General features: G+C 50.7%; 1 protein-coding gene across 1 annotated transcript; it reads right to left on the reverse strand.

Moving 5' to 3' along the window:
* Positions 1–9,980: 9,980 nt before the first annotated feature.
* Positions 9,981–12,563, reverse strand: LOC139059543 (endothelin-converting enzyme homolog). The gene has a single exon (XM_070537966.1). It carries the CDS (start codon positions 12,561–12,563, stop codon positions 9,981–9,983), a length of 2,583 nt encoding a protein of 860 aa, XP_070394067.1.
* Between the last annotated feature and the right edge of the window lie 1,040 nt (positions 12,564–13,603).

Below are 13,603 nucleotides of genomic sequence, written 5' to 3' on the forward strand. Positions count from 1 at the left end.
AGAGTCGGCTGCGTGTTCTGGAAATTAATGGCTCGCCCCTCCGCGAAGCTTCGACTCAGTCGGCGTCGCGCGGACGACGGAGGAGGCCTTCTTCTGCTCCTCCGTTTTAATTGGCGGACGCGACCCGTAGGCTTCCCCGCAGTGCACGGAGATTGTAAGGCGGAGTGTGCAGGGCTCAGGTGGAACAACGCCAGCTCGGTTTAAGCGGTCCAAAATCCGAGCTATTTATTGCGGCAGCGGTGCGTATAAAATATCCATAGATAGACCACAGACGCGGCAGCCACCGTCGCCTCGGGCCGAAGGGAAACAGCCTTGGCACCGCTCCGCATACGTTCCGACGCGCGGCCGTGCCCCTACTATACCGCCGGTGATCGCCATTTGTCAGTCGGGGCCGAGACAATGCGGTGGCCCGCTAGATTTATACGCACCTCGTGGCCCGCTTGTGCTTCTGCGTGGGTGCCCCCGCTTACGGGAATAAGCCACTCCTGCGAGCGAGACTCAGCTCGAAAACCCGCGCACGCGCGCGCGTTTACTGCTGAAAGGGGTTCGGCAGAGAGGGGGGTGAGGGGCTGATGTGGTTGTGAACCGGATTCGCAAGACCCGGCAGTTCTTTTTTTTTTTTTGCGGGTATGTTCAAATCCATTCCCACGGTCCGAGGAAAGGGCTCGACGAATTTGGCTTCGTTTTCTCTCGTGGCTTTTTAAGAGGACGACCTGCAGAAGAGAGCGGGCAGCTGGCGCAGTGCGTGCACCATCCCCGAAACAAGCACGGAAAGGTGCCGCCGATTCCGTTTCTATTCGGCGACTCATAAGGGCTTCCTTCGCTGAGCAAAAAAGCAAAGTCGTAGCGCGAACACTGGGTTATGCACGAGTCAGAGGGGAATAAAGAAGTAAATAGTGAGAATATGTCATTCATCTCAAACAGCGCCAGTAAAACACACGGACAAGGAAGAGCACAGGACCAAGCGCTGTTGTCCTTGTCCGTGTGTTGTTTTGGCGCTGTTCAAAATGAATTACCCGTACCAACTAGCTCACACCCAAGCCCTTCTAAGAGAGAGTATGTTTCATTTGATAAAATGCCACTCTCTCTGCAGTATCGTCTAGGACGTCGGCCTTTGAGGCTTGGATATGGTGCCGCTTTCTGTTCACGCTGGCCCCAGGATCGTGTCGAAGGCCTCCTCGATGACTAAGAAGCTCCTCAATGCTTCAAAATGAGTGAAAGCAGTTGAGCCTCCACGAGAGGGCCGGCTTGATCTTCCGTTGCGTTTCCACACGCTTGGCGTGCGTTACCGATAATTCGGCTGATTCCGAGTTTTTACACATTTGCTCGCCCGGTATGACACTGAAATAAACCTCCTCTGGAACGAATTCTGTCTCTTTAGTAGTAAAATGCTTGGAAGAAGAAGAAGCTAAGCTCAATAAATGTACGAACTTCAGTGCGGCTTGGAGCTTTTCATTTTCATCAAGAACTCTAAATCCGAGTCAACGCTCTGCTCTGACGGCACGCTGGTAAGCAGCGAGATGTTTTCCAGCAGGTTTTCTGAAGGCGCACAACCACGGTAGATGGAAGCCACAGCAGGCCAGATGTCGAAAGTCGAAAAATTTCCTACAGTGACGGTGGATGCTTGAAGACGGGACACTGAAGGACGCGGGCATCTAATACGGAGCAGCGAAAATGATGCGAATTTTATAAGGCTGCAATTATCTGTGAAACGACTGTCTGACGTATTGTTGACGTGTGACGCGTTGCCGCACCAGGATCGGGAAACACATGTGCTCCAAGGCCATCCGACCCGTCAGGCTACGCATCGGAAGCATGACTGCTTCTCCTGTTGGGAACCTGTTGGGAACCTGTTGGGAACCTGTTGGCAACTTGTGGGAAGCTTCCTGAATATCTTGCGGACAGGCGGCGGATTGCATGGTTTAACAAGCCCTCGTATTTTGAGCGTAATGCGGCGCAGTTAGGACGCTATGATCTCCCGACGTTTTGCGTGCCCTGTGTTGTTGATATGATTAAAGTGGCAAAGATGCGCGACAAATACGCGTGTGTGTGTGTGACTACCACTCTTCAAAAATAAAGTAGGCGAACTGCACGAGCTGCAACGTATAAGGAGCATTTGACGGCTCGAGGCACTTGGAGTGTACAGCCAACCGCGATATGTGTCAGTGATTATGACAATCTGCTGCTGCGTACGGCCGGAAGTTGAATCAAGGGCTAGATCTACGGACTTGGCGGCTCGGTTTTGCCTGGGATGGAATGCAGCTATGTTCGTGTATTTAAGTTGTACGTTTAACAAGCCCAGATGGCAAAGTAAAGCAGCAGAACTTCTCCAGTCCAGGCGTTGCGTTGAAATCTTTCATTAAGCATTAAGAGAACTCAGTTAACGTCAGCACAATTCTTACGATAGAGCAGAAACATAGGCTAAAGTTGAAAACGACAGGGGCGGAAAGGTTGTTGGGCGAGCTGTTCAAAAGAATTCGAGGTAGGTGGCAGCTATTTCCTGTGTGAGCCTGCAGTCTTTGAGGGATAGCGAACAGCTTCAGAAACTTTATTTCTAGGTTCTCGGTTTTTGATAACTATATTTGGTCAAGCGACACATCGCAGACTTTAAAACTACAGTCGATGGATGTAAACAGGCGCATAGCTATAATTGCAGTGGGTTGTTTTCGTTCTCATTTAGAGCAGTTTGCGGCCGAGCCGTGATATTTATGAATTCATCACAGTGTAAAAATATGATTGGCGTTACTCTGGATGTGCGGATGACTCTGAAGCCGAATTAATTATTAGATGGGCCATTCTTGCTTACAGCAAACAAAATCAATATCCATCTCTCAGAGTTTCTGTGTAGTTGAAAAAAGTTGGGACCGTGTCTTCGCAACATCAGCAACATGCAAACTCAGAGAACTAAATCTTTCAACCAATGGCATGGGGTGTCGCAGGAGAAAAGAGCAGTCCTCAGCATTTCCTCTGCCCCAAAGATCATTCACCGAGACAGAAGCAGGGTCACAAAGCGTACGCTGCCGTCCTCTGGAGAACAAATTCGACTCTGCGATGCAGGCAACGCCGTTCCCGTCCGCTATACACTCCTGCATGCCGTAATCTACGAAATACGTGCACCATTCTCAGGATGCGGGGTGAGCGAAGCCCCCCACAATAGATGATTTCCAAGTCATGTCTATGACGTGCTTCGCGCGCATGTAGAGAGTAAAAGCACACTCTTCGAGATCTGTATCTGTTATACAGAGAGACCGATTGTTGGGGCGTGGATTTCGACACCACCTATTTGCCGATCGCCAAGTGGTTAGCGCGTCCATCTCCCACGTGACCATTGATTAAGGGTGAGAACAATGCGTTCTAGTCGTTAGGGACTTGTCCGAATTTGAATTTATGCTTATGGTACGGCCATGAGCTTTGCGTTCAATAAATCAGCTGCTTTGTGTATGCCCGAAGATAACAAAGATCATGCACCATTCGGAAAGAAACACATATGTCATGTTCATAGGAAACAACATGTCTGACCTCCCGAAGTGTGTTGCGCCAGCTCACTAAGAAACAGCAGCAGCAGCAGCAGCAGCGTAGCACAGTGAGAGCGACACTGCGTTGTCAGAGGAGCGGAATTCAAAAGACTTTTCTATCGGGAAACGACGCAGAACAGCTCTTCCTGCGCATATATCGAGTACGAAGAAGCTTCATATGCTTCTTTAATACTAATTGGCTTTAACCAGATGCTGTTATTAGCCTTAGGAGTGAGGGTTCATGCACGCTTTGTTGTTGTCCTCCTGAGTGGCTGTGACATGATTTGTAACTTGGGTGTGTTCTGTGCATGCCCTTTCTAGCTTCATCATAGTAAGTCACAGAATCAGGGGATAGGCGAGCTGCCAGGCAAGCATTTTATTAAAGAGCATCTCTCTCATCTCATCTGTTTCTTCTTTTTTTTCTGACGTTGCTGTCTGAAAAGGAAGACGCGAGAAAATAAAAGGTATATTCAGGCCAAGTTGAGAATGAGTACCGAGTTATCTTTAGTTCGCATAATCGCACGGTAGAGAAAGCGTAAACTTTATTTTCAAATCAATAAGATTTGAGTCCGGCGTCTTTTTAGTGGGTCTGGGCACCCGCCGCGGACGCGGTTTCGAGACCTTGTCTTGAAGCGGCTTCCTCGGCTCGCTGGACGGCCCAGAGTTGTGCTGTCAGGTTCGAGCTGAGCAGTGCGGTCTTCCAGCGCGAGCGGAGGCTGGCGGTGGAATGACCGCCAGCCTGTTGATGCCGTGCTGCGTGTGGTATGTGATGCCGAGCTTTTCGAGCACGTGTCTGTCCGGGCGATAGGCGCTCTTCGATAGGCGCTTCGATAGGCGCTCGAGTTAGGACACTTGTTGCGCCTCCACGAATTCCTCGAGCGTATTGTGCAAGCCTAGTTTTAAGCGCTTGGTGGAGCTGACTCCGGGCGCAAGTCCCAACGCACATTTGTACGCCTTGCGTATGAGGGCGTTGAGCTTGTATTTTCCCGCTACCGTCCAGTTGTGAAACGCTGCCGTGTACTTTATTTGAGAAATGACGAAGGCTAGCATGAGCCTTATGACGCTGCCTTCGCGCATGCCCGCGTGTTTGTTGGTGATGCGTCGAATGAGCTGCATCGTGCTGGTGGCCTTTGCCGTTATCTTGGGAAGTGCTTCGCCATTGCCGCCCTTGTGTTCGATCATCATTCCTAATACCCGGATATTATCTAGCATCGGGATGGGTGGGCCCTTTGAGGCCGTTAATTGGATCTCTTCCTTTTCCTGGGGTTGTAGCCTTTACGTGGGTGCCCCTTTCTGACCGGTCTATATAGCAGCGGTTCGGATTTTTCGGCCGAGCAGGCAAGTCCCGTGCCCACGAGGTAGCTTTCCGCGCATTGGATGGCCTGCTGTAAACGTTGCTCGATCGCTCCGTCACTGCCCGTTGTCGTCCAGATCGTAATATCATCCGCGCATATAGCGTGTGATGCAGCCCTTCGATTTGAAGCAATCTGTCGGGTAACCTCAGCAGGACGAGATTGAAGAGCATCGGCGAGATCACCGAGCCCTGCGGGGTGCCCGAGCTCCCGATGTTGATTTGATCTGACTCTAGTTGTCCCACTCGCATGCGAGCGGTTCTTCCCGCGAGGAAGTCTCGGACGTAGTTGTACGTTCGCAGTCCGAGATTTAGCTTGTCTATTTGTCGCAACATGGCATCGTGGCGAATGTTATCGATGGCCTTCTTCAGGTCCAGCCCGAGGATGGCTCTCGTCGAGCGCCTCGGATTGTCTATAATTTTATGTTTTAGTTGCAGAAGGGTGTCTTGCGTGGAGAGATGTCTTCTGAACCCAATCATGGTGTGTGGAAATAATTCGTTGTCCTCGAGGTAATCCGTTAGTCTATTGAGAAACGCGTGCTCCATCAACTTTCCCACGCAAGACGTGAGGGAGATGGGGCGCACGTTCTCCAGCTGTAGTTTCTTACCGGGATTAGGTAGAAATTTTTTTTTTTCAGGACGAAATTATAGGTGAACGCAGGAGCTGAGGTCACTTCGAATTTTTCCAGCTTTCGACGTTATTTACACAAACAATATACGACCGCTCTAGAAGTGACGTCAGTCGTTCGTTTGACAGTCAGTAGACAGATTAGGAGCAATAAAAACAGCGCTAAACGACGGGACGAGTGAAGGGACACAGACAACGGCGCTGACTAACAACCAAAGTGTGTTTATTCCGTCAGTCAGCATATATATGCTCCGCCGCTATCTGAAACCACAGAATCTACAGGATAGGGCATGCGCAGGGGGAATGCAATTAATGTGATAAGAAGGCAATTTCCTTTGGAAGGAGAGAAATGGACGGGAGGCTTACACATGCATCACCACTAACGTGAATGTGGAAGGCTTCGGATATAAGGCGTGCGCGGTCATCACGATATTTTGACAGATAGGTTACACCTTCGAAGGATGGCTTGCAGCCGCATTCATTGCAATGTAGTGACAACTGACTATCTTTTGCCCGTTTCTGAAATTTGTTGAAGTGCTCGCGCATGCGGTCGTTGATGCAACGCCCCGTTTGGCCGATATAAAAACGCTTGCATGAAAGAGGGATCTTGTAAACCACACAGTCACAACAGTCAGCAACAAACCTCTGTCTGTGCTGTTTTTTACAACTTTTCTTGTTGTTATTGCTTACCCTATTGACTTGGTGGCACAGGCTACCTAACTTATTTTTCGCAGTAAACAGCAACCTGACGCCTGCCCTACTGACAACCTTTTTGAGGTTGTGCGCAACCTGGTGAACATATGGTATTACCGCAACCACTTGCCGTGAGCGATTCTCGGACAGAGCGGCTGCCGACTGCTTTCCTTTAAGGTTCGCTACGAGGCTTTCGGCGATGCTGGTCAAAAGTGGTACCGAGAACCCTGCGAGCTTCAGTCTGGCTACTTGCTTTTCGAAGCTTACATCCACTTGGTGGTCACATGACCGGATGAGGGCCGCCTTCATGCAGGAACTTGCTATACCCCGCTTGACTATCTTTGAGTGCGCGGACGAAAATGGAAGAAGGTGCTTATGAGACCGAGGAGCGTAACCCCAACATACATAATTGCTTGAGAACGTTAGCTCCAAGTCTAAGAAACGGAGTTTGTTGTCTGACGGATGCTCCGTGGTCAATTCGAAAGAATCTAGAACTGTGCGGAACAAGTAAAATAATATAGCAGCAGCAGGCTGCGCGTCAGTGCCGTTAGTATTGTAAAAAATTAGAAAGTCATCAACGTATCGCATCACTTTTACAGTGCTTGTCTGGCTGAGCTTAGTTACAAGATTGCGGTCATAGCTGGCTAATAAAATGTCACTAAGAACAGGGGCTATACATGAACCGATGCACACACCTTTCTTCCGTATAAAAAGCTTATCCTCCATTGAAACGAAAGTGGAAAGCATATAAAACCTTAAAAGCTCTAAAAACTTGTCGACGTTGATACCACATGCATTCTGAAACCTAAGAACGCCATATTTGTCTATGCAATGGCCGACTTCAATGCATACATCATCTTGAGGCAAGGAGTAGTACAAGTCCTTGATGTCCACGGAAAAGGCTCGGACACCCTCTGGACATTCCTCACGGAGGAAGGTGGAGACAGTATCTGGCGTCTTTATGAGGAAGGGGTCATCAATGTCGAGGAGGCACAAAAACCTTTGCAGGAACACTCCCAATTGTCGTTGCCAGGTTCCACGCTCAGAAACAATGGCCCGAAACGGGCACAGTTCTTTGTGCGTCTTGGCACTGAAAAACACCGAAAGGCTGGTTTCCTTGCAGGCCTTTATGGAGGAGGCCAACTTGGAGAGTCCGGCTTTTTCGCAGAGCTGAACAGCCTTTGTTTTGACCTTCGCAGGAGCCACCCCATGCACTTCCTTGAAGTTGCCTAGAATGGCCAAATCAGCTTTGCTCTTGTACAGGTCACCAGGCATCACGACAAAACCGCCTTCTTTGTCGGATAGGAGCAGCTTGAGCCCCGCATTTTGAAGGACGGTCACTGCTGTGCGGAGCCGAACTGTGTTGCCTTTTTTGACCTGCTGGGGCAGGCAGTCGACACCTTCTCTGATGCATCTGTCAGCTTCACCTGTACTTGCTCTACCGGCAGCTGTCCTGACGAGGCTGAGCAGTTCCGTCTTGTCCAGAGAAGGGTGCTCACAAAATTTAGGACCAAGCTTGAGTAGATCGGCAACATTGTTGGGAATTGAAGCATCCCCGAATGTTGTTACCTCTTGGCCTTGCCCCGGATTCCTACGTCCTCTCCTAGGCAGTCGAACCACCAAGTTGCCCCACAGGAAGTCTGCTGTCTGAGACGCCATTCGCAAATCTTGATGGAACTTCTTCTGAGCACTGTGGAAATGCAGCTCGTTCTGGTTCACAACCTGCAAGCAGTCGGTGTAGAAGCGTACCTGTCGAAATGCTTCAGAGCGCAAAATTCGGCACGTTCTCTTGATGTGGCCCTCCGAAGGCATCAGTTCCCCGAACAACACGGCGACTTCCGGCGGTAGGTAAGAATGCTTGAGCGAGTAAGTGTAGAGGCGAGCTCTACAAGTTGCGGTGGCGAGCAAATTGATGCAAATGACTGAAGAACGGAAACACGAGAAAGGCACACACCAAGTCAATAGGGCAAGCAATAACAACAAGAAAAGTTGTAAAAAACAGCACAGACAGAGGTTTGTTGCTGACTGTTGTGACTGTGTGGTTTACAAGATCCCTCTTTCATGCAAGCGTTTTTATATCGGCCAAACGGGGCGTTGCATCAACGACCGCATGCGCGAGCACTTCAACAAATTTCAGAAACGGGCAAAAGATAGTCAGTTGTCACTACATTGCAATGAATGCGGCTGCAAGCCATCCTTCGAAGGTGTAACCTATCTGTCAAAATATCGTGATGACCGCGCACGCCTTATATCCGAAGCCTTCCACATTCACGTTAGTGGTGATGCATGTGTAAGCCTCCCGTCCATTTCTCTCCTTCCAAAGGAAATTGCCTTCTTATCACATTAATTGCATTCCCCCTGCGCATGCCCTATCCTGTAGATTCTGTGGTTTCAGATAGCGGCGGAGCATATATATGCTGACTGACGGAATAAACACACTTTGGTTGTTAGTCAGCGCCGTTGTCTGTGTCCCTTCACTCGTCCCGTCGTTTAGCGCTGTTTTTATTTCTCGTAATCATGAACCAACCAGCCCAAATGCGTACTCTTTTGCAGACAGATTAGGCTTCGTTAAATGAGGACGCATTGCGAGACTTTAGGCGTCGAATCAGCAGCAAAAACAAACAAAAATTACTAGTGCGTAAGGTAAGAAACATAAAAGAATATGACGAACTCATCAGATTTTTTTTTCTTTTTTTACGGATAGCGTTGCTAGAATCTGGAACCGCCAAAAATCTCTTCCATCGTTGGCACGTGGCTGTGCTTTGAAGTAAACGACATTGAAGGCTTAAGATTGACATTTATAGTTCTCTTTGGGCTGCAAGCAGTCGGGCTAGACGTCCAACAACTCGACAACCAGCCAATTCAGTCCACCGCCTGTGAATGACCGAACTACCGACGTAACACGCTGGCTTCTAGTACACCAGGCGGAACTAAGGTTCTTTTCAGTAAGTAGCCCAACAGAAAGCTTGCATTCCACGACGTCTACAGTCTCTGCAGTCTTTGCGGCAGGCCGGTAAGCGTAGACTTTGCGTAGCCGCGAACTTAACATGTTAATAGTAACGAACAACACAGAAGATTAGCTCTTCCCACATTGAGCTTATGACGTGGTGCGTTTGTTAACAAATGCAAAATCCTAGCCTACACAGGACGAGATTTCAGCGACCCGCCACTTGACACGCCCAGCGCTGTCGCCAACGCTATGCTGCGACATAGCAAAGCAAACCACCGGAAACTTACACACACTACACTTCAGTTCGCAAAAGGTAAATCACGTTCATCATGGTAAAGTGTCTGAGGATCAACTCATATGTAGTGGGTTCTATAAAAGACTGCCTGGAACTTCTCAACTCGTGGTCAAGTATACAGTACTTTCGTCACTAAAAAGCCGTCTTCAATGTTGAGCACGCATAACATCGTCTAACACGGCGGCTGCAACAACGCTGCATTACGAGCTTAAACACCGTATAAAGTATGAGCGTACCTTAATAGCCGCTAATGTAAGCACGTGAATGACGAGAAAACACTTCCGTGCTTTAACTTCCAAGCCTACAACTCTTAATCAAGACACTCGGGTGATTGCGGGAAGCGCGCAGAAGTAGAATCAAGCAGAACAAATATCGTCTGAAAATAATCGCACCACCATTATTACCTCGCGTATAAAGCACTCTGCAAGAGCTAAAGGTTGCGCACAGTTCTCACAAAAAACTGTTGATGAGGAAACAGCAATCTAATTCAAAAATGAGCTACGACATTGAAATAAAATAACAAAAATAAATCAAACACTCCGGGAGTGCTAAGGCACACCGCAGCGCTGCGTGGGGTTCATGGGAGACTCAGCGGCGCAGTCAAAGGCGGACGCGAACCTCCGGACGTTCCTGAAGGACAGGTCGCAGATGTCGGCCCGGTTTCCGCGCGCGTATCCTCCCTCGCAATGCACAAAGCACAGAGCCACGAAAAAGAGCTGCGTCGGGGTGAAGTGTTCCAGCTGCGGGATGGGCAGGTCGGTCGTCGCCTGAACGCCTTGCTCGAGTGCATCGAGCACGGCTTCCGCCGCCAGCGCCACAGCCGTCACGGTGTCCGCGTCCAACTCTGCTCCGCGTGGTTTGCCGGCGACGCACTCCTTCAGCTGCGCCACGGTGGTGTTTGTACTCGGGTCCGAGCTGTACGCCGCCAGAAAGAGCAGCCCCAGTGCCCACGCCACGCTTGCCCCGAAGCCTGCGTACACGACGGGTGCCGTCAGCGCGATGTCGAACAGCGGGAAGGACAGCGCGACAGGAAGCAGCTGGAATTCCTTCCGTGCACCGAATAGGTACACGGCGAACAGCTCCAGCGAGTTGACGGCGGCCAGGAGCACCGAATCGTCCGCACCTCTCGAGACGAGCGTCGACTTGCGCCAGTTCTGCACGAAGGAGTCGTTCATGTCGAGACCAGCGGGAGCCAACGCCGGGTCGTGGACGGCTTCGAAGCTCCGGAACGCTCTGGACAACGACGACGACGACCAGTTGCCTACGACCTGGATGTTACGGCTGAATAGGCGCCACCGGGCCAAGCGCCGCAGGAAGCTGTCGCCAACGGTTCGCGTCATGGCTTCGGCCATTGTGCGCATGCTGCCACGTAGCATTTCGGCGCTGTAGCTTCCGAACACGGCGTAACGCGAGAACGTGTACGCCGCAGTGACGCAGAAGGCGCCGTGGTACGCCTGCGCCCTCCTCGCGCTGCCGCCGTAGTAGTTGAGGACGAGATCGCGGTTTGCGTACAATGCAGCCACCTGGACGGTGCACCAGGAGGTGTAACCGTACGCTACCGTTTCGCCGTGGTTGTCCCAAAGGTCGAAGAAGCTGTAGACAAAACGGTGGCCAGTTGTGAGCACCTGAAAGTGTTTGTCTACGGTGACGTTCAGCTTCGTTAGCACGTCCATCCAGCGAGTGTCACCGAGCCCTAGGAACGTTCTGTCGGGAAAGTCACGGTACTCGGTGCGCTCGTAGTAAGCCGCGGTCAACTTGTCGTGAAAGGAGTCCTCGAAGTGCATGACGTCCTCGAATGTTGTGACGTTGTTGTCAGAGCACAGGAATATGTCTCTGAGGATGTTGAAGTATTGCTCGAAATCGGCGTTCAGAACGCGCGCCCGTCGAACGACGAAGTGGTAAGCTTCGCCTGGATCGACCAGGAGGGTCGCTACCCCCTCTTCTGACCAGCGGGGATCCACGCGCAGTATCACGTGCCAGCCGAGCCTTAGCGAGCTATAAAGCAGCGTATGGACGACGTCCCTGTCGATGTTGTAGCGCGGCCACGTAATACCGGCTTCGAGGAGGGCTCGCTTGACGGTCGCTAATTCATCCCGCTCACCTTGCAGCACCTTGTCACAGCTACGATAGACGGCCGCCGCCCGTTGCACGCTGTTCTGGTCCGCTGCCGGCACCGCCATGGTCCGCACCAGGCGCGTCATGTGCTCGATGACGCGCTCGTTGAGCTCCTCGCGAACGCTCAGCTGATGCTCCCGCTGCCAGCCACCGCACACGAAGCGGGTGAAGTTGTGGCAGGGCGGCACCGAGGCGTCGATGGAGGACGACAGCTGCTTGCCGTACATCACGCATTCGAATGTCGAGCAAAGCTTCGGTATAGGACCAGGGCGGCCGGGCAACAGGACGACGAACACGATGACTGCCATGACGAGAAAGAGCAGGCACGCTCCGACGACGAGCATAGGGAGTAGAGGCCGGGGTTCCCTAGGCGGGGTCGCTGCCGGTAGGAAGTGACTCTCGGAGGGCACCGCGACGGCAGCTCGCAAAGCGCCATCCGGGGGCGCTGTCGCAGCGGGTAGGAAAGAGCCACGCGACGGTACACCGCGCTGACCCGGCTTACCAGTGGAGCTTCGGCTCTCGGAGCTACTCCGGCTTCCGGGGATGCACCGGTCCATGCCAGTCGGCAGCCAAGCCGCGGCAGGGTGCAATTGAGTCGCAGCTGCAGAGGCCGAATCTTCGGTCCTTGCGTCGGTGTTTCGACTGCCCGTGTACCACGAAGCGCCCCGTGTCGCTGACCTACGATGGCGCCGAGCGTGGTCCGAGTCCCAGTTGATGGCCGACAGTCGACTCACATCCGTGGGCGTCCTGGTGCCATTCGCTGATCGGTCACGGGAAAGGTGCTGAAACGAGGACTTCTGGCCATCACTCGAGGGATGTTGTCCTCTGTCGGAGACCTCGGCACCGAGGGCGGTGGCGTCTTGGACTGGTGCCTCCGACACCATAGCTGTGGTCCTGCGCTCGTCTTCGACGACGGGGCTTACGCTGCTCGTAGATGAGCTGCTGCGGTGTATGATAGCTCTCACGTGGCCAGCCGGCTCGACGGAATTGGGAGATCTTCGCGAGGGCAGATCCATGCGAACGTAGTGGCCCGCAAGCTGCAGGCAAAAGACGGTCTCTGACTGAGCCCTTGAAGAATGGAACGGTTGCTCGTGAGGACACGCTTGCGTGGCACACGGTACGATCACTTTTCTTCTTCTGGCACAAAGCTCTTGCTCGTGGCGCTTGGACCTGCCGCTAAATAGATAATGAGAGTCTAAAAAAGAAAGAAAAAAAAAGGAACTACGGATACTAAGGAACTACAGAAACGACTAGCCAAGAACTTTGAACAGAGGTTGAATCTAATGAGGAACATTTTTTAATCTGTCGTCAGATTATTGCACAAAGAAAAAGGCTTCTTTAGCAGCCGCTTCATGAATTTCGTTTGAATGAATCTTCTTTGGCAATAGTGTCTCTTGCGGCCTTGGTACAAGGTATTTAGCAGCCGGAATGTGTTTGACGCTTTATGTGATTTTATTCATGCGCCGAAACATTGCACCACGTTTATTCCTAATTTACTGACTATTTCTATTGTAATTTTTCCAAGCTCCTTTCAGTCTAAATTCTTCAATAAACTTTCTTTTTATTTCTTTTAAATGTGATCATTCATTCATTCATTCATTCATTCATTCATTCATTCATTCATTCATTCATTCATTCATTCATTCATTCATTCATTCGGTCTCACTTCTCGGTTACACACTATCTTATTCCTAGTTTTACCTTTTCAAATTATAATTGCTGAAGTCGTTATCCATGCGCACAGATGCCCTATTTCGGCCTATTGCGGGTATGTGTAATATTTTGAAGGATCATCATCGTCACCATTATTATCATCATCAATCACTTTTTAAGATGAAAATCAAGCTGTGTATAAGCTTTTATTGCTAGTTTGTGTGCCGGTGTGTGAAGGTTTCGTAAGTGGGAATTTATGTGTATACTTGTGCATGACGCCGAGTTTCTTGTTAATTTTTTTTTCAGCTGGTTTATCACGTGTAGTTAAAAGCTGTTTCTACATAACATTTGTTGGCTTTCCAAAGCTAAATAAGAGTGTAAGCGTTCATGTACTGATAGGCAG

The sequence above is a fragment of the Dermacentor albipictus genome, chromosome 4, assembly GCF_038994185.2.
Source record: "Dermacentor albipictus isolate Rhodes 1998 colony chromosome 4, USDA_Dalb.pri_finalv2, whole genome shotgun sequence".
NCBI classification, from domain to species: domain Eukaryota; kingdom Metazoa; phylum Arthropoda; class Arachnida; order Ixodida; family Ixodidae; genus Dermacentor; species Dermacentor albipictus.

Coding starts and splice junctions, on each gene's coding strand:
- LOC139059543 (XM_070537966.1), bottom strand. CDS start 12,563: ATGGATCTGCCCTCGCGAAGATCTCCCAATTCCGTCGAGCCGGCTGGC.